The sequence below is a fragment of the Tamandua tetradactyla genome, chromosome 1 (assembly GCF_023851605.1).
Source record: "Tamandua tetradactyla isolate mTamTet1 chromosome 1, mTamTet1.pri, whole genome shotgun sequence".
NCBI classification, from domain to species: Eukaryota; Metazoa; Chordata; class Mammalia; order Pilosa; family Myrmecophagidae; genus Tamandua; species Tamandua tetradactyla.
This window is the reverse complement of record NC_135327.1, coordinates 14001134-14024832: the sequence shown is the minus strand read 5'-3', so window position 1 is coordinate 14024832 and position 23699 is coordinate 14001134. Positions and strand designations below refer to the sequence as shown.

Below are 23699 nucleotides of genomic sequence, written 5' to 3'. Positions count from 1 at the left end.
TTTGAGGACCTTCACTGGAGCATCCAACTTGCAGCCTGCCGTATGGAATTTGGACTTGCGCATCCCCACAACTGCGTGAGACACTTCTTATACAAATTTCGTAATATTTACAGCTATTTCCTGTAGGTTCTGTTTCCCTAGAGAGCCCAACTAGTACAGGGCCAGAGATGGCAACGGCCTGTTAGGGTTTTGAATGCCCGAATAAGTTTAAATGGGAGGGGTGGGTGGAGCCGAGGCTCGGGAAAGGCTCCCAGGCAGGAAGTGGCTGATACGATGTGAGGACTCACCCACCCGGCCTCCTCAAAAGTTCCTAGAGAACTAGACCAGCCCTTGTTTGAATGTGAAAAATAAACTTTATTTCAGTGTTCCCTCCTTGTGGTTCAAAAGCACAACTATTACCTGCTTGGAACCCAAAAGCTTTTATAAAGCCATAGAGAAAGAGAGTTATATTTATATAGAACATATACATGTCGGCTCATTTGTGATTCTTCCCTATGCAAAGCAGAGAGTTCTAAGTGCATTACTGTGACTTTTCCCCCAAGTCCCTCTCAGGGATTTGGGGTATCCTGGAGGCTGTGAATTCTCCCTCCCTTTGCAGCCTGAGGAAGGCTCAGTCAATTGGGGATAATAGCAGAGATGACAATTCAGGGGCTTCCCAGGCTTTCCCAGAGGCAGAAGCTAAGGTGCTGGGTGCGTGGTCTAGCGTCGTGGCGGGAAGGCTGGTGGGGAGAAGGGGCAGTCAGGCTCTTTTCCCCCCAGAACTGGGATGTGAAGGAAGGTGTCTGGCCAAGCAGGGAACCAGGACAGGGCTGGGGGCAGGATGGCGGTCATGGTCACGGTTTTACCCTCGGACGCATCCTGGGCCTGTTTGCCAAGGCTTTGTGGAGCTAGGGAGTAGGCTGGTGGGTATTCGCAAGGCTGAGTAACATGAAGCTGAGAGGGCCCTGGAGATGCGCTGTTTCACTCCCTCCTCTGACCAAGGAGGAAGTGAGGCCCAGACAAGGGAAGGCATTAGCTCAGACTCACATGGCCAAATCTGAGGCTTGAACCCAGGACTCTGACCTCCAGCCCTCCAAAAAAGATTGGGGCCTTTTTGATCAGGTCCCAAATGGCCCCTCTGCCCTTCTCAGGTCAAGGCTGGTGTCATGAACTGAGCCCTAGACTCAGAGTCAGAAGGCCCAGGCTCCACCTCCAGGCCCCCGCCTTACCAGCCTGTCAAATAACCAGGGGCCTGGCAGTGGAGAGCGGGCCGCCTCCCGTCTCCGAGCCTCAGCTTCCTTTGAGGAAGCAGCTCCTACTCTGCAGTTTCCCATAGCAGTTCAGTGGGCCGGTGGCCAGGCAAGCACCAGCAAGCCTAGAGGCGCCTGGCACATGGTAGGCGCCTCACGATGGTAAGGTTGGGGGAGGGGCTGGAGGATCAAGGCTGCTGGCATGTGGAGTGGAGCTTGGGCCTGGCCTAGCCCTGGACCCCCTTCCCATTCCCAACCGGCTGTGGCTCTCCCAGGGGCCCCTGGGCCCGGGCATGGTCTGGTGGGTGGCGGGACAGGACACACTCAGAGCTGAGCTCCTCCATGCAGCCAGAGGGTACGCTGTTCCTTTTTTGCCAGCTCCAGGGGGCTGTGGAGTAGATCAAACCAGGCGGTGGGTGGCCAATAGCTTTTCAGATGGCATCGGGCTGGACAGGGAGGTGTGGGATTCCACGCCCTCCTCCCACTCCCTGCCCCCAGCTGGCCCAGGTCAGGGCTCTCACTGGGCGGCAAAGAACATTCCTCCTGGCTCAGGGAGACGGGGCAGGGGGCCGAGAGGGGCCAGGAGCACATTCCATCCCACAGGGTCCCCACAGGCAGCCCACCCCCACCCTGGGGTCTGGAGCTCAGAAGGGGGCATGATTTGTTTCTCAGCTTGGGATCAAGGTTGGGGTGAAACTGGGGTGCTCTCAGCAGGCTGCGGTGGGGCTGGGCGCAGGAGCCCCTTAGGCGGGGCCGATGATGACGTTCCGGAAGCCCTTGACGGCCTTCAGCTTGTCGCACTGGAAGTTGACCACCAGCTTGTGGCGGCCCACGTGGAGGGGCAGCAGGTCCACCCGCACCTTCACCTCCTCCCCCGCCGGCACGGGGTCCTGGCTGCGGGGAGAGATGCAGAGGGTGAGGAGAGGGGCCCCGGGCCTCGTCCCCCCACGACGGGCTCAGGCCAGGGTGAGGTGGGAGCACCGAGCACTCAGCCCGGAGCCTCTGTGAATGCACAGCTATGGCGAGAAATACACGGACGGCCATGAATGCACAGCCTTGGGGCGATGCTGGGAGCCTCCGATTGTGCACTCTGGATGGGTTCTAGCCATGAAGCTTCCTCCTCTGGAGCCACGGGGTCCCCGCAGGAGCAGGGGTGTCTGCATTCCATGTGTCAGCTGCGTGCAGGCGCGCACGTGCATATGTGGGTGTGTCCTCATATGCATTTGAATGCATACATAGGAACATGCAGATATATCGCAGTAAAATTGCATTAAGAAATAATAATGCTAGCGTTCATTTTCTGGATCCTGCCCATGTAAAATAATAATAATAATAATAATACCAGTGCTATCCAGCACTGTGAAAAAGTAGAAATAAACCAATGGGCCCGCTGACCACCCTGCATGGGGCCTGGACCATCTGCCCTCCTAACGGGCACAGGGCCCTGGGTGTGTGGCTGCCTCGTGTACACGGTGGACGGTGGTGTCTGAGGGGAACCGTGGGTCTGCTCAGGCGGCCACACTTGTAAAAATGCATTCAGCTGTTCATACACAATTTGCCCTCTTTGCTGTATGTAAATTACATGGCAATAAAAAAAGTAAAAAAATAAGAAGTGTGCATGCTCCTATGTATGCATACATATGAGGACACACCCACAGAGCCACGCGTGTGCACCTGCACACAGCTGGCACGCAGAATGCAGACACCCCTGCTTCTGCGGGGACCCCCGTGGCTCCAGAGGAGGAAGCTTCATGATTGTGGGTTTGTGAAGACTCGTGCCCTGGGGTGCGGGTGCTGAGTGAGGGTGTGAGGGTGGGGACAATGCACTGGGGGGATATGGGGTGCAGGGAGGTGGGTGTGAGTTTGGGAGGTGAAGAGGAGGGAGTCCTGGGTCAGGGGTAGGTGCCTGGGCAGACCCACGGTCTCCCGTGAGCCTCGCCCTCCTGCACCCCGCCCTGCGGCTGGGGGAAGGGCACGTACATCTCCACGGTCTTCTGCTCCTCCGTCAGGCCGGCCCCCTCCACGGTGAAGGCGCAGTCCAACAGGGGCACGGCGAGCGGGTTTCGCAGGGACACCTCGGCCACCAGCTTGCGGTTCTGCTTGGGCTCTCCCAGGATCTGGAAGAGAGGGCGGGGCAGATGTCGGGGCGGCAGCGAGGGGAGGAACCCAGAGTTCCTCAAGGGCTGCCAGGGCACAGCTGGGCCATCTCTGGATTTGCTGCCATTTGGCCTAACGTTTACTGAACAGAGCCGTGCCCTGCTATGCCATTAGGACTCTCAGCCTCGGCACCTTGGTTTCCTAGTCTGGAAAGTGCAGGTGATGGTAATACCTGTCCTGGTCTCCCTTAGGGAGCTGCAGTGAGATTCCATGTGACCAGGGGATGGACAAGGCGCCTTCCTTATTCTCGAGTCTAGAGTGGAAAGATCACGTGCTTTGGAGCCAGGCTGACCTCTGCCCCTTCTTTGCTGTGTGTCCCTAGGGAAGCGACTACCCTCCCTGAGCCTTGTTATTTTTGCCATGGGAGAGAAATGCCTGACTGCAGGATTCTCATGAGGATTAACTGAGCTAATGTGTGTAAGCTACAAGCAGTGCTTGGCACACAGCAGGCGCTCAATCAATGCTCACTGCCTTCCGTTCCACTGTTTACCATTTATTTGCAACTGCTGCAGTCAGGGTTCTGGGCATGTGATGGCGGTGGGGGTAATGACAGCTGTTACTGGGCCCTTAATAAAGGTGCCTAGTATGGTTCTAAGTACTTCCTATGGACCCACATTTGATCCTTACAACAACCCTAGATGCTAGGATTAACCCCATTTTACAGATGAATAAACTGAGGCACAGAGAGGTGAAGTAATGTGCTCAGGGCCACCCATGCACAAATCCAAGCAATGTGACTCCAGAGTCTCTGCCCTTAGCCCCTCCTCCCCCAGGCCCACCTCACCGGGCCACCAGGACCTGGAGATCCAATCTTGGGAGTTCAGCATTTTAAGCGTCCATGCTTTTACTGACCTGGGATCCTGGGATTCATTTCTAGAGGTTCCAAGTCCCAAACTCATGTGGCTTCACGATGCTTCTCTTTGATGAGGGAACCCCTGGTGTAAGCGTGCCTGTGCGGTGGGCTGCCCCAGGCCCTGCACCGGCCCCACGCCCTGCCCAGCCTGTCCCTTACCCGGATCTTGATATCGGGGTTCTCCAGGTAGATGTCCCTCTCGGCCAGCAGGTAGCTGTCGGCGGCCGGCTCCATGAGGAGGGCTCGCACCTTGATGAGGTTGGACTCCGTCAGGCAGTCACAGTACTTGTCATAGAGGATGCGAAGGGTTACGCTTTTCTCTGCAGGAGGGACAGCGGGGAGGGCGCTCGTCAGGGCCAGCACCCGCTGTCCCCTCCAAACTCCACCAGTGCAGAGAGGGCGAGGGACACGCTGAGGCCACAGGGTGGTGCCTGCCCGGACAGATCCCGGCCATCCCCCACCCGCCCTGGCTGGAGGGGTCCAGGGCGAAGTGGGGGAGGCGGGTGCTCGAGCTCCCATGGACCTGGGTTCTAATCCTGCCTCTGCCCCTTGCCAACTGGGGACACTGAGCCAGTCGATCCACCTCGCGGGGCCCGTTTCCGTGTCTGTACAGTTACGGCACCCCAGGGCCGAGGGGAGGCACACAGTTGGGGCTCAGTGGGTGCTGGCTGCCGCCGCACCCAGGGGAGAACCAGAGTTGACACCTGCAGCTGTGCCAGGCACCGCGCTTCCCACAACATCCCCCGTCGTCTCTACAACCGCCCTAAGAAGACTGAACTCTTGTTACTCCCCAGCCTACAGAGAGGCTCGAGAAGGAGAGATAACATGGCCCCAGCGCGGCAGCTGGTACAATCCAGAGCTAGAGTCAAGCGGCCTAATCTGCACTCCCTGAAGAGTCCTTCTCCTGGACCTGAGCTCATTCCCCCCCGAGGTGGGTGGACGGTGCCCGTTTTACAGAAGAAGGAAGGCTTCTGCCTGTGAGCAGTCAGGAGACCCGCTTGGCTGGGTGAGCCTGGGCAGATGCCCTGCCCTCTCTGTTCCCTCTCTGTTCCCTGGGACACCCAGTGCTTGCTGGGCAGAGCTAAGACCCCACGTCATTTCAGAGCAGAAGCTGCACAGTGAGGAGGGGATGAGAAAGCAGCTGCAGGGCCAATCGTTCCCTCCACAGAGAAGCAAAACATGAGTTTTAGCCTGATTTTTCCGACAATAGCACTGAGGCCCAACTGTCTTGGAGCAGATAGAAGGAAAAACCTCATTTCTCCTATGAGTGCAGGGCCTACTCATAGGAGAAAGGAAGAAACAGTAAAAAGAGCACTGGACTGAGAGTCTACAGGCTGGAGCCCAGGTCCTGCTTGTCCACGCCCTCACAGAGAACCTTGGGCGAGTCCCTTCCACTCCTTAGGCCTCCCCTGTCAAACGGGGGTGCTGGGAGGACCGTCTTGGGGCTCCCTGCTGCTCAGTCAACCTCTTATTATCCCTCCACCTGCCAAGGCAGGAGTCAGCATCAGGAGGGAAATGCCTCATTTTCTGCCTTCTGCCCCACCCCCACCCTGGACAGGGTTTCCCAAACTCCAGCCACTCACATGCTTTCCCGCACATCTGTGTTTATCATTATTTGGTCATTGTTTCTCTTTAAACCAACTCGCTTGATATTTTAACTATTTTTGCTTAGGGAAACTTTTCATTGTTATTATCGGCAAACCAGTCTCATTTACTATAACTAGAAAATGACCAGCAAAAATAAATCCAAGCAAAGCCATATTGTTCAATTCTTGGTAGACATTATCATTGGCCAAGGGCTCAGAGCTTGAGGCCTGAACTTGCTGTTAAAAGGGATTCGCTAAGTTAGAGATGTCAGAGACCAATTGGCAATGAGGTGAACGAACTCGGGGACGTTAGGGGATGGAAAATAAGCCAGAAACAAAAGAGCAAATATTGTATGGTCTCATTTAGAAAATACTTATAAAGAAAATTGGGGCCTAGACTGTAAGCTCTGATAGCAGTCTCATTTAGCCCGGAGCAGTATTTGTTATTTCTAGGTTTTGAGAGGCTGTGCTATATATGCATGATCTGGTATTTCCCTGGACCTGGGGGAAGACTCAGAGTTGGAGTTCTGCAGGTCTGAAAGGCAGCATTGCCACACACAACAACTGTTAAAAAAAATTGAAAAAGAGATCAGGCTTCAATTAAAGATAAGAAAAAAGCCAATCAGGTCGGGACTAGGGTAAATCAGATACAGGGGTAAGGAAGACAATGTCTGTATTTTAGAACTTCACCTACTCTATGAGACCAAAGGAAGAGAGTTTTATGTTGTCCAAAACCTAAATGTTCGTAGCACATAATCTAACTCAGCCTGTCTGGATAGATCATTTAAACCACCCAAACACAGGGAGCCCAGAATGGGGATGAGGGCTTGTGATTCTCTATGGCTTAATGATGTAATGCCTGGGTGCATCCCAGAGTATGTGGAGTAGATAATTAAAAAGTATTGGCAAAGTCCCTTGAGGGATGGAAGAAAAAATATGGAACTGTTAAACTTTACCACCAGGGAAACCCCAGATACTATCTCAAATATTAGGGTCTCCCAAATCAATAGGCCGAGCCCTTGATCTTGACACCTGCTCTTGTGAAGTTTATGTACGTAGCAGAGAAGCTCAGCTACCTATAATTATGCCTAAGAGTTACTTCCAGGAAACCTCTTTTGTTGCTCAGCTGTGGCCTCTCTCTCTTTAAGCTCAATTCTGCAAGTAAAATCATCACCCTTTCCCCTACGTGGGACATGACGTCCAGAGGTGAAAGTCGCCCTGGCAACATGGGACATGAATCCCAAGGATGAGCCTGTCCTTGGCACTGTGGGATCGACAATGCTTTCCTGACCAAAAGAGGGAAAATAATTGTAACAAATAAGGTATCAGTGGCTATGAGAGTTCAAATAGAGCCAAGAAGCTATTCTGAAGCTACTCTTATGCAAGTTTCAGCTAGATATTTCTACTTACCCTGGTTTGCCAAACCCCAACCAAAACCACTCCTGTCAACCCTAAATAACACCTACGGCTCTATCTGAGATTCCACAAAGGTTCCATGAACTATGATTACTTTCAAGAAACCCACAACTTCCAGATGGGTTCCTAGGCCAGATAAGTCCTGAAACTTAGAGGGACCAGCCTTTCCCATCCCCTATCCCATATTATTGACAGCCCTTTCCAACATGAAAACGTGGGAATAGGCATAGTCCTACACCCTTAATGATTGGGAGACAGATCAAAGGAAAAGGAGGAGTTAGATAGAGAAGACAGGATTTACCAAATGAGCATGAGTGCTGAATCATGATAGCGATGAGTCTCCAATGTCTTGGAGCAGATAGAAGGAAAAACCTAAAATTGCGGAATTGTAATCCATACCAAGCTCTAAAATTGTATTCTACGACTATTTGTTACAATGTACTTTGGAATGTATTGCTTTCTTGTATACATGTTATATTTCACAATAATCTCTCTCTCTATATATATATATATATTTTTAGATATATATAAAAGACCAACTGGCTGAGATGTCCTCCGGCTGGTCATGAGAAGACTGGAGAACTGCGCCCAGAGCCCCCCCACGCTGAGTGAAGACAAGGCAGGCCCCGGCTGTGCTCACTGGGGTCACCTGTCCCACTCTTTGGAAAATGTGGCACGGGCTGACCCAGCCCTCTAGCCTTTCATTCGCAGAGCGGGCCTGCTGCAACCTCTGCCAATATGACCAGAGGGGAGAAGAACACAGAACCTTCTGCCAAAGGGGACAAAAAAGAGTCACGATAAGTGGGTGAAGACCTGATGCAGCAGCTTGGAAACTCTGACCAGTTCCACAGAAATAAAAGAAAATATTATTCCAGGATATGGCCCCAACTGTTGACTTTTCCAGGAGGCCGAGGTCAGGCCAGGGCAGGGCCTCTGGGAGCTGCTGTCCGAGGCCAGGGACTGTGGCCTTGGCCCTGGGCCGGGCGCTGGGAGAAGGAAATGTATGAGGTCAGCCTCAAACCTTCCTCAGATAATTTGCCATGTTCTAGAAGGTGCCCAGGCCACACTGGCTGCACTTCCAGGGCTCCACCTAGAGAGGTACGTGAGGAGAGAGAGAAGGAAGAAGGGGGCAGACGGGGAAGGGAGAGGAGCAGCAGAGCGAGGAGGAAATGGGGGAGCCACTGGAGTCGGTCCAGCTGTCCTGGGCTTGGCTTCCTGTGTCCGGTCTAAGGAAACCCCCCAGATTTATCATCAAGGAACAGCTGGCAACTCAGCCAAGGTGTGGGGTCTTACGGGGTGAAAGGCTCTATCTCAGGTTGAGCTTGGCTTTGGAGGCCCCCACAAGAGTCTCTTAGGTGATCCCCACTTTCCAGCCTGTGGGCAGCACCTCGGGCTTGGCCCTCCCCCCTCTCCCCACAGGCAGCACCCCTGCGGGACACCTGCAGCAGGAGGGACCCGCTCTGCTGTAAACACTTGCCCCTAGGCTGATGAGAAAACCAGACAGCCGTGGCTGAAGCTGGCAGAACAATGCTTCAGGCACCGTGAAGGTATCTGCGAGGCAGAGCGAATGGCCAGAGGCCAGGGTGGGGAGGAAGTTATTCCAGCCTCTTCTCCGGCCCAGGCCTGGCGCTGGGCCCAGGCCACACATTTCAGGAGATTCTCCCTCTGCTCATGCATACCAGCATGAGAACCAACTGATAATGGTGCCTTCGGACTAACGGGCTGGCAGGGCCTTGAAAGATGAACTGCCCATTGCACGAAGGGGGAGACTGAGGCCCAGAATGGAAAGAGAAATACCCAGGAGCTCACAGCCAGTGGGGGGAGCTGCGGGATCTAGGGCGTGGGTACCTAGTCCCCCAGGCATCAGGTCCCAGGTGCAGAGGCGAGAGCCGGGTCCCTCAGCACCAGCAAGTCTGGCAGGAGCTTGGGACCCACCAAGCCTGGTGCTCGCACAACTGCCTGGCACAGGTGCCATTCAGGAAAGGCCCACGGGGCTTCTCGGCCTCCCCTTGCTTCTCTGTGTGTCTGCTGTAAGGGGAACCACAGGCCCCACTGCATCCCAGCTCTGTTGTCTGCACTTTCCCCAGCTTTTTCCCAAGGCCCTGGCTGGGTGCCATGCCCCGCACAGGGGGAACCGGTGCACGCGTCCTGCCCTCCGGTCCCCACAGCAGCCGGCTGGGCATGGCTGCTGCCCCCTTCCTGGAGAAGCAGGCTCTGAGTCCCCGAGGGCACGCTCACCTTGCCCAGGGTTGTGGCAGGGGCAAGTTTCAAAGCCGGGTTTGGCTGGCGCAGAGCATGTGCCCGCAACAGCGTAAGTGTTGGTGCGCCACCCCGAAGCCACGTGGCTCTTCCCACCGGGGGTTGGCCCCTGCTGGGGGCCCCAGTGCTGACCTGCTTGGACGCGCAGCTCCCGGCGTGCCCAAGGTGGGCCCAAGATCGCAAAACCGGAGGTGGCAATTGTTAACACCAGAGACCTTGGCCTGCATCCCCCTCGGGCTCTCGTAGGAACTCAGAGGCCGGACCCCATGAGCCGGGCCAGGGGGCCACGGGTCGAGGCAGAGGCGGTGAAGGATGGGAAATATTACTGGTTGGACAAGCACGACTCCTCAAACCCAGAATGCATCTGCCCTGGGCTTCTCCCTCGTCTCTGGTGTAATCACGCCGGCTCTGTGTACTGAGTACCTGCTATGTGCACAACTCTTACCCTCCCCCCAGTCCTGTGCTGAGGCTCACGGGACACCGAGACTCAGGGAAGCTGCCATTCGCCCGGGTCACACAGCGAGCGGGACCCTCCACTCCCAGGCCCCAGGGACAGTGTCGTCCCTCAGCAGCTGGACACTATCTTACTCTCCAGCTCCCTGGTCCTGTCCCAGCTCTAAGAGCCCTCTGCCCTCCTCATGCCTGCAGGGCTCCACACAGAAGAAAACTGGATTGGTGCACTGGGACGTGGGAGACCTGGGTTCGAATACTGGCTCTGTGTGCGAGTCATTACAGGACTCTGGGTGGCCACAACCCCGCTCAGACCCCCAGACGCATTTGTAGGAAGAGAGTCAGGGGCAGTGACCAAGCCAGGCAGGGGCAGGGACCAAGGAGCGCCCCACCACCCCACTCACAGCTGCAGCCCTGCCCCTCTTCTACGGGGGTCCTGGAGAGAATTAAGCTCTAATGCCCTGAAGTATCCATTGTATGTGACAGATCAGTCTATACCCTGTGCATCGAGAATGGTGCTATGTCCCACCCTTGGGAGATTTGATAAAATAGTCATTCCAGTTATTTTCTGTAGGTCTAAATTTTCTCATCATATCCCGGTTGAGAGAAGCTACCCCAGGCACGTGAGGAAGGACGTCCTAGAGCGGCTGGCACCCAGTGGGCCGGTGGGCTAGCCACAGACACAAGGGCAGACCCAGCTGAAATCAGCTGGATTTGGTCCAAATCATCAGAACTGTCCAGCAAATTAAAAAAAAATATATTTGAGCAACAAAACATTCTTCTGGTTTTCAGACCCTGAGTCTCAGGTGGTTTGTCATGCAGCCGTGGCTAAATGATACACAGAGCTGGAGGGAGGAAAAGGAGATACCAGGTCCTTGCTCATGAAGGGAAGATGCTGACAGCAGAAGGTGAGGCAAGGGCTCCAGGCCTCTGAGAGGATTTGAGAAGAAAAGGAAAGCAATGAGTCTAGGCCTTTCTGAGGCCGGGGCAAGCATCTTTTCCTTCTGCTTTATCCCTTCCAGCTAAAGCACCTCCAGTAGGTTCTGGAAAGTCAATAGGGGTCAGACAACCAGGCTGAGTTGCAGCTCTGCCTCTCACTTGCTCTGTGTCCTTGGGAAATTCTTTCCCCCTCTGGGCCTTGGTTGCCCTGCCTAAACAACTGAGCTCTTAACTACCACTGGACTTTACCACCACCAGGCCTTATAAGTCATGTGAAGATAAGCTAAAACAAAATAGTATAATTGCTAAGAGCATGGGTTCAAATCTCAGTTCCATCACTTCCTACCTGTGTGGCCTTGGGCAAGTTACTTAACCTCTCTGTGCCTCAGTCTCTTCCTCTGGAAAACAGGGGAAATACTGGGCTGAAGTTCCCACTTCCATTCTAAGACTAAAATGTGCTGATATTGCACAGTGCTTAGAACAGGGCCTGACCCAGAGTAAATGCTACTGCGGTGCCTGGGAGGTAAATTTCTCACACGAGCACTCAGAGTTCTGCTGAGCGGGTCACCGACTGGGGGTCAATAAATGCTCCAGGAACACAGAGCCTTACCAGAGAAGGGCTCCAGGGAAAGATTGAGCAGGTCCTTGGTGCCACACTCGGGCCCCAGGACGCCGTTGTAGCTGACAGTGCGGGCGCAGAGCATGAGGCGGCAGGCGCGGGCCTGGGAGGTGTTGTTGTCGATGTGGGCAAAGACGTCAAAGTCACTGCCCAGGTTCATGCCATCGCCCACGCGGATCCGCATGGCCACCTCGGTCTCCTCCTTCTCGGCCAGCTTGTTCAGGTGGTTGGCCCTTGCAAAGGCTTCCCTCTCCTCTGGGGACCCTGTGGGGAAAGGGAAGAGAGCTGGAGCAGGTGCCAGAAAGGGGCTGCAACAGGGCAAACCCGAGGTCTCAGCGTCCTGGAGTCTCAGAGCAGCCCGGAAGGAGCCTCTTCCCTACATTTCTGTACCAGGAGGAGGAAAGACCTTTTTATTCATTTTCTGCAACTGAACACCTATACATCCATCAAAGCCCAGCCCAAATGAGCCACCCTATTCCAGGAGGGTTTCTCCATCCACTCCTCCCCGCTGGAATGAATGAGTCACACTGTCTTCTGGGCTTCCACAGCTGCCTAATAACTATTAAGGTTTTTCAGCTCACCAGGTTGGTTTTTTTCCCTATTTATGTGCTTATCCCTCTGCTGCCTGAGGGCTAAGATTGCATTTTCCTTATCTTTACCTCCTATCCAGGGCCTAAGAAGTGCTTTGTGCATTGCAGGTGCAAAGATACACCTTTTCAGATAAATAAATCTATGAGAATGTTCTCACTTCCAAGTATTTGCCCAGGAATTTCTTCTACCTGAAATCCTTTCTCTTCCTTTTTCCACCTATCAAGCTCTCCAGCAGGAATGATGTCCCTCCTTTATATTCCACTGACCTGTCTCTCCTATGCTTTAAAAATTTTTTTCTCCAGTACTGCTGGACACATGTCTATCCCTTTTATCAAACCAGCAGCTCTAGACCTTTCAGGGGCCAGGGAAAGCATCTTTCCCTTCTGTTCCAACCCTCCCAGCTAGACCATGCTCACCTCTAGTCAGTGGGGGTCAGAGGAGGGCAGTGACTATGCTTCCTGTTCGCCCCCATAGCCCCACTGTGTTTGGCACACAGTAGATGCTTGGAAAATATCCATCAAATTGAATTGGTTGTTCGAGATGCTATAATCCAATCTTTAAAATAAACCAAGTCCTTTTTTCCCCCCACTGATTTGTGGTAACTCATCTTTGTGTCCGACTGAGTATGGCACATTAAGTTTCTTTTGGCCTATTTCTGTTTGATTTAAACCCCCCCCCCCCCCATCTACCTGCATGCCTCAGGTCTGTAAATACTTCAAAGATAAACAACGCAATGTTCCAGAAACCTCTTCTCTCTGCCCTTTCGTACTTTTAACCCTCTTAAGTACAAATATGTTGCCCAAAACAAAATGAAACAACAAGCCCGGAATTGCCTACCCACGGTCGTAGGTCCTGCTGTTCATAAGCACTGTGCTAAATATCATAACGAGCGATGGTAATTTTTCTGTTAAGATGCATACCTCTCCTATATAATCCCTTTCAATTTTATTAAAAGTCAAACCAACCAAACAAGTCAGGCTTAAAAACTGCCTTGAATCCTCTGGGGAAAACAGAATGCTTTTCCTAAACGCCCTTCTACCACCAACCAGCAATGTGTTTGAAAAGATGTACTTGCTTCTAAGGAGTTTCTCAAACTGTAGTGTAGCACACAGGCCGTTGTTGCATGCAGACCGCTAAATAACACACACACACACACACACACACACGCGCGCGCGCGTGCACACGCGCGCACCCACGGGGCTTGTAGCGTGCGAGGCTTATCTGCAGGGTCAGGGCGCGCACCTACCCTCTGGGTACTTGTAGGTGTGAGTGATGTCCTCCCGCTCGTCCCGGCCCACGCGCTTCGTGCTGATTTTCAGCCCCACGACCAGGGAGCGGTTGACAGACTTGTGCACGGACCCGTCCTCCTGGCAGATCCAGTCGATCACGTCGGCGTTGACCTCGGCAAAGACGAAGGGGGCGTCGTATTTGGTGCTCAGGTTGCCTTCCTTGATGGCGCGGACGGGGACCGGGCCGCAGCAGTAGGTGCCTGGTTGGGGACGGGACACGGGGGAGGTGAGCCTGGGCGAAGGAGAGGATGGCATCGTCCTCCAGGACCCTCCACAGTCCAACCACAAAGGGCAGAAATCTCAAGAACATGCCGCCCTTTGATGCGGTGACTCCATTTCCGGGAAGGCAGGGCAGGGTAAGGATTAAGGGCAGGGACTCGTGGGCTCAACCTCTAGGGTTCAAATCCCAGCTCAGCTTCCTACGAGTCACGTGACCTTGGGCAAGTTACTCAAACTTCTCGAAGCCTCAGTTTCATGTGGGGGATACTGCTTGTATCTGTCTAATGAGGACTTATAAATTACATATGTAAAGCTCTTAATATAGACTAATTGCTATACAAGTGTTTGATAATCAAAACACAAATTTTCCCCAAGCAAGCTTAAGGAAAGTCTGGAGCCACGCAGTAGAAGCTACGGCCTGTCTGTTGCTCACACCAAGGCTGAAATCGTTGCCCGACACGCGGCCGGCTCAGGGAGTGTGTCGACCTGATGGCCGTGAGTGCTGGCGGTTTATCTCAGTATGATGTGTAACATCCCACATTGGCCCCCCAAAATATGTTGAAGATGAGAGGCTGGGTAGCGATGGAACACAGTCACGTTAAACTGAAATTCAAATCACAGAAATCGATCTGAAGGAGAGATGCCAATGAGAGAGTGAGCAGTGAGAGCCAGGATAAAAGGCTGTGTGTGGCAGTTCTTACCCCAGAGCCCTCGGACACCTCCCCAAGGGGCTGCAAATAGAACGCAGGGGCCCATGAATGCAGGTGGGGAAAAACCATATCTTCATTTTCATTCTACCCTGATAGCATTTCCGTTCATTACAAATGCAGGCATAGAACAGTTTTCTTAGGGGCGCGGGTGACATCTCACCCAGAGGAACCACGGATATTTTTGTATCATCTTGTAGTTGTCACAGATAACTAGAAATATAATTTACATTCATCTCTACCACTAATTATGGAACTTATTCACCCTGCCGCTCGATCTTGTCATATAAAAAAGCATTTGAAAAATATATATTATATCCTAAATTTATTTTTCAAACCTTTTGATAACTATTTTAAGGTGATTGGTTTTCTTTGTAATCTCATATTTTATATTCTTTGCATTTAAAAATATTATTCTATGCCAGAGACCTGGGCATAGAGACCTGGGCAGGAGACCTGCCTGCCTATGCAAAAAAAAAATATCTATATATCTATATATCTATATCTATATCTATCTATCTATCTATCTATCTATCTATCTATCTATCTATCTATCTATCTATCTATCTATCTATCTATCTATCTATCTCTATATATATAATTCTGAAACCTACACTCTCCAGATGGGTTCCTAAGCCAGATAAGTCCTGAAATCCAGAGGGCCCAGCCTCTCCAGTACATCAACTAGTGCCATCCCCCAGCCCATATTATTAACAGTCCCTTCCAACATGAAAAAGTTGGAATGGGCATAGCCCAAATACCCTTAATGATTGGGAGAAAGATCAAAGGAGAAGGAGTTATGACAGAGAAGATAAGATTTACTAAATGAGTATGACTGCTGAATCATTACATTGATATTTCTTTCAGGCTCCAGCGTCTTGGAGCAACTTAAAAGGAAAACCTAAAATTGTGGCACTGTAACCCATACTAAACTCTGAAATCTATTCTATAGCTAATTGTTGCATTGTGCTTTGAAATTTATTGTTTTTTTTGTATATATGTTTTCCTAATTAAAAAAACATATTCTGAGAAGGTGGTCCTTACACTTCAAAATTTTGCCAAAGGACTCCTTGGCTTTCTCTCTCTTACAGGCATATATATACATATACAATACATAATATACATGCTTACACAGAAACATACAAATCTCTAATTAGAAATTACTGGAAGATGTATGTGACTGTTAACAACGCTTATCTTGGGGACAGAAGACAAGATGATATTTGACATTTCTTTGTACTTCTCCATATTGTCCAAGTTTTCCATGATGCACATCAATTACTTTTCAAAGCATGAAAGAAGTGCATCGTGAAAACATAAGTGAGACTCCTCCACCCTCCCATGGCTGAGGCAATGGTCTTTGCAGTCGGCCAGACCTAAGTAAGAATCACAGCTCTGGAGTCAAAGGACTCTGGGTGACTCATTTTAGCTTCCTGAGCCCCAGTTTCCTCCTGCAGCAGTGGGGCCATGCCTACCCACCTTCGCTCTTCTCCTGGGGCGTGGGGTCGAGGGCCTGCCACCCCTCGTAGCCCGGTTCCAGGTCGGGCCTGGTCATCCACGACTCCACCCAGCAGTGGAAGTTCCTGATGGGGAAAGGAAGCAGAACCTTGGCCAAACCGTCCACGCGGGACTTTCACTGCCACCTCCCGCAGGCAGAACACCAGGCCAGCCCTCCCCCTCGGCACCTCCCCTGGGCAGCCCACAGACACTCCCTGTCCTTGTCCTAGGCTGAACCCTGCATCCCAACCCCCACCCACCGCACCCCTCCACCTCCCCATCCCCGCTCCTCCTCTTCTGCACCGCCTGGGGGTGCATGTCAGTGCCACCATCCCCCAGCCAGGGGCTCACTCCTCTGCCTGGGAGTCATTCTCAACTCCTCTCCCTAATCCCTTCCCGTTCCAGGGGCTCCTTGAGTCTTGCTTCTTGATCTCTTAATTTCTTGGCTTCCCATCCCTTCTTTCCCAGCCCACAGGCCCTGCCCTGGTTCAGGTGCCATCACCCCCCACCTGGAGCGTGCCCCCGCCCCCTGCCCCTCACTGCTCTCCCCTGGACCTCCTGTCTGCAGTCTCCAGCATACCCCTCCCCAGCTCTGAGGCTTTAGTGACCATCTATTGCCTCTGGATTCAAGTTCAGACCCTCACACCTGGCGCTCCAGGCTCCCAACACCCTTTCCAACCTAATTTCCCAGTGCCCCCTCAAGTATCATAGGGTGACCTGCCCTCTTCTAGGCCTTTGTTCATACTGTTCCCCCTATGTGGAAGGTCTTCCCCCATCCAGACACTGCTCCACCTTTAAGGCCCAATTCAAATGTGAACTCCTCCAAGAAGTCTCCCCGGATTTTTCTCCATGGGATCTTCCTCACTGGGCCTTGCCCCCAGCCTCTCCGCCCTCTACCCCCTCACCAGATCATCTCGCTCTTGTCACCCTGGATCTCCCCGAACTCGTTGCGGAAGTACTCGATGAGCAGGTTGCTGTTCTGGTCGTGGGCCGAGTTATAGTTGGTCACAACGCGGGTGGGGATACCGAGGCAGCGCAGCACTGGGGGTGGACAGAGGGGCCGTGCACAGAGAGAGGGGTTATGGGGTGAGCTGGGCCTGGGAGACACCTGCCCAGGCATCTGCTCTAGGCCTCCACGTGCCCATCTGTACCCCAGGGAGCAATGTACCCACCGTCCAGGTCTGAGGGTGCTCGCCAACCCTTCCCATTCCCAATGAGGCTGTCTGCTTCGCTGGTTGTTCCATGTCCACTCTGTCCCCCTCACATCACAGCTGCCGGAGGGGGACTCTGCAATGCAAATCTAACTCCAACACTCACCTGCTAACCTTCAAGGGCTCCCTATGGGCTTCCAGATCAAGATCAAACTCTGGCTTTGGCCCTTGGCCCTTGAGGCTCTGACCCTTTGCTACCTCCTTGCACACTCTGCTCCAGACACACTGGCCTCCTTGCTGCTCCTCCTGCTCTCCACACTCCCACCAGCCACAGGGCATTGGCACATGCTGTTCCCTCTGCCTGGAAGCCCATCCCACCAGGTCTGGATTGCCCCAGTGTCTGGGATGAAGAGGTGGGTGAAGGAGAGGGTGAAGGAGGGCAGGAGGCAAGCATGGAGAGAAGGAAGGTGGTGAATGAATGACAGAGGGAACAGAAGGCTGGAGGGCTTCCATTCAAGGCCCCACGTGGAGGCTTCCAGTCTGGGGCCAGAGGCTGCACCGCTGGGGCTTGTTCCCTCTTTGTATAAGAGGATCACAATGCAAGGGCCTCAAACCTTTTGGGAGGGTTGAATGCCATCGTGGACAAGACGGGCGCTGCCTTCATGTTTACAGAGGGTTGTGACAAGTAGAGAAGTGGCTGATGTTTCAATGGCAAGTGCATAACAGGCAGGTATCCCCTGGCACCTGCAGGCCCATGTCCACTCTGTAAGAAAAGGAGCGTGGCGGCCAGGGGAGGAGGAAATCCCTGGGCACGAGTCCCACCCAAGCGGTGGGGCTGGATGCTCCAGGCCCGTGGGCTTGTGGGTGCTGAGACACCCTCATTTTTTAACGTGTTTCTGGCTATGTTGTAAAAGTAACAGATGCTCAGGGTAGGAGAAAGAAAGTAAAAATTTCAAAAGAGAAGTGAAACAAAAAGTCCACAGGAAATGCATCCGCTGGAACTTCTGTTTCACTTTTAGTTTGCATTGAGGTTGAGCCCCTGGGAGCGGGGACGGGCAGGGCTGTGACCTTTGCCCTGTGTCCACCATTGGCCAGGGCATGTGCTGCCGGGTGGCCCTGGATTCTGGCCAGGAGCTCGTGGAGGAGGGAGAGGCGGCTGTGCCCCTCCGGCCCCACCTCGTCCTGGGGTCTGTACCCTGAGGCCCCAGAGTATGTACCAGAGGCTTGGGGAGGCCTGTCCTGCTGTCCGAGGAGCACAGTACAGCTCCTGACCCGGGGAAGAGACCAGGAGGCCTCACTGCTGCAGTCTCAGGCCAGAAGGCTGCCCCAGAGCCAGGCACACCGATTCCAAGATTGGCCATGCCACCGCCAGCTGTGTGACCTTGGGCCAGCCACTTCCCCTCTTGAGCCTCCCTTTCCTCCTCTGTGAGAGGAGCTAATAATAGCAGCCTGTCTGGATGTTGGGATGATTCAGAGAGAGGCAGTGGGTGTGAGAAACCTGAAGCTGCCCCTCTCTGGGAAGCCAATGCCCACCCCAGGACTCGGGAAGTCTGCAGATCAGCAAAGTGTGTCAATGGTTCCTGCAAGCCTCTGCCCACTCACTGCTGGCCAACAAGTGGGCACTAGGGAATTGCCCAGGAATCCAGCTGAGAACAATGCAATCCCAGCTTTCCCTGGAAACCTGCAATCCCACACCTAATCTGAGCCAAAGCCTGTGCTAAGGCATCACTGCAGGTCCTAAGAGTTCCCTGTGAAGTGGGTCACCGTTGTCTCCATGTGACAGGTGAGAAGACTAAGGTTGGAGACCTCAATTCATTTCCACCAGGGGGGTTAGAGGCAGAGCGGGGATTCAAGCCCAGGCAGGCGGCTCCTGCGTCCATAGGCGGATCCACCATCTGGCTTCCCACAGGCACGCTGTGGTCAACAAGCTCAGCTGGTCTGTGGTCAACATGACACAATGTGGGCAAGGTCTAGAGCGGGTCTTTGTAAAATTCAGATCACACTGTGTCCCTCCCCACCTTTACACTCTCCCATAGCTCCCCAGTGCTTAAGGGACAAATTCACATCTCCAGCATCTCAGACCCTTCATGTATTTGACCTCTCTCAACCTCTTCTGCTCCCTCTTTTTACCAAGATTTCCCTGGCTGTGCCACATACCGGGTCTGAGAGGAGCTGCAGGGAGCCTGGCACAGCCCCGGCCCAGTGGAGAATTCAGTTAAGGCAAGAACTGCCGCTAAACCTTCCGGGGGCCACAGCCCAGGGTGAAAAAGACATCTGCCCGTGAGTCTGGGGGCCCAGGCCAGGGACTGCAGGGTTTCTTCAGAAAACCTATGGGGTTCTTTGAGAAGATATGTTTCAGACCTCTCAGTAGGAAGGGTGAGGGTTAGGGGATTTCCACAAGAAAGGGGAATTCAGAGGTCACAAGGGAGCAGGCAGTCACAGGCAGAGAGGCAGGGCCGGGTAGAATAGGGGAGCCCAGCTGGGACTTGTGCCAGGCTGCCTCCACCCAGCCCACTGGAGCAGGGGACAGTACTATGGGCCCCAGGGACCCTTCCTGAGCACTGATCTAAGAGTCAGAAAAGCTGGGGGCTCTAGATCAACCTCTTAGATTTCCTGAGCCTAATAATAGCCATAATAAGCAGCATTACGTAAGTATTTGCTGCTATGTACCTGACATCATTCTAAGCATGTCACACATCTTAGCTCATCTAATCTCACAACCATCCCAGGATAAAGGCACTGTGATTATACCCATTGTACAGACTGCATAGAGCTGAGGCTCAGAGGAAATAAGTGCTTTGCCCAAGGATGCAGCTGGTAAGAAGCAGAGCTGAGATTTTAACACAGGCCTGGACTCTAGTGTCCATGCTCTTAATTAGTTGCTGGTGCCTCATTCTCATAAACACCATCATCAACCCGGACAATTCTAAACATTTTCTGGGTTTGAGTTTTCAAGATGTACCTTTTTTTTTTTTTTGCATGAGCAGGCAAGATGCATCTTTTTAAAGGTTGTTTTTTTTTTTTTTTTGCTTGCCTGTTTTAAATGGCTTGACCTTACCCCTTTACACTTTAGAAAATGCTTTGTCTTTCTTGGCACTGATGATATTACTGTTAATATCAAGTTATTAAGAGCTCACATTTACTGAGTTACCCTGGGCCAGAGTCTGTGCTGAGCGCCTTCATGTCACAACCACCTTCAGAAGCAGGTCCTATTGCTGTCCCATTTTACAGATGGGGAAACTGAAGTTCAGAGAGAAGTCAAATGCTGAAGGTCACAGAGCAAGTGAATGGGAGAAAGGGGATTTTAAACTCAGGTCTGCCTGGTTCCAGAGCCCAGGTTCTGAACCCTGAGCCCATACTGCCTCCTGAATGATGTCCCTGGTCTGAACCACCACCTGAGCCGCCTGACAATAGTCATTGAGAAAAAGACCAAAGAGGACAGTGACCAGCTCCAGGCAACACAGTGCACTTGGTGGCATTAGTGGCAGAGGCAGGACCATTACTGGGGCCTCCCACTTCCCACTCTAGTGCTCTCTGTGCTGCTCCTCCCCCCAGCTTCCAGACCTTTCCAGCACCCCAGCATGCAGCTCACCTGTGCAGGCCACAGCGGCAAAGACCCAGCACTGGCCATACTTGACGCGCTGGCAGCCATGGGTCTTCCAGCGCCGCAGGATGTCCACGCTGCCAATCCAGAACATGGGGCTGATGCCGTCCCCATAGTTGTTGTCCCAGCGTCCCAGGAGCACTCCCTGGTCATCATTGCAGTTGACCTACAACCAGTGGGTCATCATGAGGCACTGAACCTGGGGAGAGGGTGACAGCTACGCCAGGGTGCGCACAGGAGGCAATGAAGACAGGGAAAGGGTTACAGGATGAGGGATCAGTAGGTGCAAAGGTGCCAGGGTGTGACAGATTGCGGCATGCTGGAGATGGGAGGGAGCTGGGAGCCCAGGTGCAAGAGAGAAAAGACGGGGCAGGGGAGGTTGAGAGAGGTCAAGTTCATGAAGGGTCTGAGATGCTGGAGATGTGACTTTGTCCCTTGAGCACTGGGGAGCTATGGGAGAGTGTAAAGGTGGGGAGGGGCTCAGTGTGATCTGAATTTCACAAAGACCTGCTCTAGGTCTTGCCCACATTGTGTCATCCTCCCACCTTTTAAACCCTCCCAAACTCCCATTAACTCCAGAATAAAACCCATCCCCCTCTAGGTTTTGCAGGGCCTGTCCCTGCCCACTTCCACAGCTCATCTTACACCCCGACCCTCTCTGTCACTCCAGTCTGGCCACACTGGCCTCCATTCCATTTCTCAAACCTGCCAAAGTTGTTCCCTCCTCGGGGCCTTTGCAGAAGCTGCCCCCTCTGCCCGGAAGCCTCTTCTCCTCCTAGTTGTAGAGTCAGCTTAAGGGTCATCCCCTTTGGGAGGTCCTCCCTGAGCCCCCAAAGAGGCCTGTGGTCTGCTGTTGGGGTTCTCTCAGTGCACCTGTCATAATTTATGACACGTGATATCTTGGTGAGTATCTGTCTCCCCTCGTGCACTAGAATGGAAACTCTCTGGAGTTAGAGACCACCCCCACTGCTGGGACACAGGCGACACTTGATAAATGTTTGCTGAGTGAATGAATGAACCGCTCTGGAAGGCCACCTGGCATCACTCTCATTGCATGAATCTCTTCTTTCCCAGCACACGCGCTCCTGGCTGAGACCTGCCCATCTCCTGGTCCCCCTCCGTGCCCGCTGCAGAGCCTGCCTCCGTCGTCACAGGGACAGAGGAGTCTGCTGGGGCCCGTCACGGGCTCTGGCCCCTGCCCGCACTCACCATGCCGCTCACCACGCGGCCCACGTAGACGGGGCTGCTGCGGCGGGAACAGTCGCGGTTGGCATCCCTCAGGAACTTGGGGTTAATATCCAGGAGCATCAGGCAGATGTCCAGAATCCCGTCTTCAAACTGTGTCGGAGGGAACAGGAGGAATGAGGGAGGCGAGAAGTCACCTCCTCCAGGAAGCCTGCCTCCAAGCCCCCAGCAGCTGCAGGCCCTCTCTGCTCCCTCTCACACACCAGGCTGGGCGGCCCGGGTTGGGTGGGCTGCATTTCTATGGTGCCAGCATCACCTGTCCCAGCAAGGGGCGGGGAGGACAATGACTGAGCAGGCCAGAAGCCTGCGAGCGGGTAGGGGGAACGTGCTGCATCCAGGGCCCGGGAAGCTGGGCTGACTCTGGGAATTTGGGGTAGCACCCACAGAATGGAGTGCCACATCCCTGGGGCTTCCCTTCTCTTTTGAGTCACCCCAGGTCCCCCATTGCCCCCTTCTTCTCTCCACTCAGCCGAATCTCCCATTTCCCCTAAAGCCCACTCACTCTGCAGAGCCCTCCACCCACACTGCTTTACCTGCAGCCGAGGTAGATTATGAAGCTGCATATCCAATCCCCATTCAAAAACCCCTAAAGCCTAGACTCCTCCCAGGCCTTGCCCCTCCTCATCTCTTCCCCCCTCACTCATTCTGCCCCAGGCTCGCTGCTTCTCTGCTGGAGGCAGAAATGCGGTCTTTGCATTTCCTGTTTCCTCTGCTTGGAATGCTCTCCTGACCGCTCTCTGTATGGCTCATACCTTCTCATCCTTAGGGCTGCAACTTGCAAATCATCTTTTATTAAAGCAGGGCCCCCTCCCTGTCACCTGATCCCCATCGGACATGTTCAGGGGCTTGCCCATCCACCCCCAGTTCTCCTCTCCACGGTCCTCTGAACCGGGCCCCCTCACAGGCCTCCCTCCATACATGCTGTGTGACTTTGGGCCTGGCCTGGGCCCTCTCTGGGCCTCCAGCCATTTCAGGGCCCTCACATCCCCGATGGCACAGGCTAGGCATCTCTGTGACCTGCTCATGACTTTACAGCTTTGGCTGCCTCCGACCCCGGGCCCGGCACATGGTAGGGCTGAGTCGGCTGGGAGGGGCATCACGTGGCCCTACCTGCCCAAAGTTCCAGGGCACGCTCTTGATGAACTTGGCTGAGCCCTGGTAGATGAAGCCCTGCTGGGTGAGGACGTATTCCAGCCGCTCCTCGTCTGAGTCCAGGTACACAGTGTCAGCTGCGGGCAGGACGAAGGGGCTCAGCTCTGTGTCTGGCAAGGCTCGGGGCCCCCAGACACAGTGGCCAGGGTGCCAGCTGCCTGGGCCAGGCCAGCTTCTGAGAAAAACTAATCATTAATTAATAATTCTACGTCAGTGAGATAAGGTGTTACCATTTAGTAACAAGTGGCTGCCACTTAATCCCCCCCTCATCACACACCAGGACCTGGGCCTAGCATAAAGGAACTCTCAGACCCCACAAGAGCCCAGTGAGGAAGGAACCTTGTAAACCCCATTTTACAGATGGGAAAACCAAGGCTCAGAACTATTTACTGATGGGAAAGCTGGAGCCAAAACAAGAGGCAGAGGAGCACCAGAAACCCTGGTTTGACCCACTTCTCTTCCCACCTTCCTGTGGGCCAAGAGTAAATGTGATTGCAGATCAGAAAGGCGCTTCGGGAGCTAAAGCACTGAGCCAGCCCAAAGAAGGAACATCGTAACTCAAGGTGGAGAGAGTTCAGTGTCTGATGGGAAGGCCAAGAAAGGGGGAGGTGGCATCCTGTCCCACTTGGGAGGTCTGGGAGGGCTCTCTGGAGGAGGTGGCATCTAAACATTACCTTGATGGTGACCAAAGTTCAGACAACTGGAGCCTGGTGGAATGGGCTTCCAGACAGAGAAT

General features: G+C 53.5%; 1 protein-coding gene across 1 annotated transcript in view; it reads right to left on the bottom strand.

Annotated features, from left to right (window-relative positions):
• Positions 1-330: 330 nt before the first annotated feature.
• TGM2 (transglutaminase 2) overlaps positions 331-23699 on the bottom strand; it is a 39353-nt gene continuing 15984 nt past the window's right edge. Inside the window, exons 4-13 of the mRNA XM_077169029.1 lie at positions 22922-23040; positions 21776-21904; positions 20555-20732; positions 16717-16852; positions 15794-15897; positions 13346-13588; positions 11500-11772; positions 4399-4559; positions 3210-3346; positions 331-2123 (exon numbers count right to left, since the gene is read on the bottom strand). Of these exons, the coding sequence (XP_077025144.1) occupies positions 1973-2123; positions 3210-3346; positions 4399-4559; positions 11500-11772; positions 13346-13588; positions 15794-15897; positions 16717-16852; positions 20555-20732; positions 21776-21904; positions 22922-23040 (1631 nt within the window). The 3' untranslated portion in view covers positions 331-1972. The remainder of the gene's footprint in view (positions 2124-3209; positions 3347-4398; positions 4560-11499; positions 11773-13345; positions 13589-15793; positions 15898-16716; positions 16853-20554; positions 20733-21775; positions 21905-22921; positions 23041-23699) is intronic.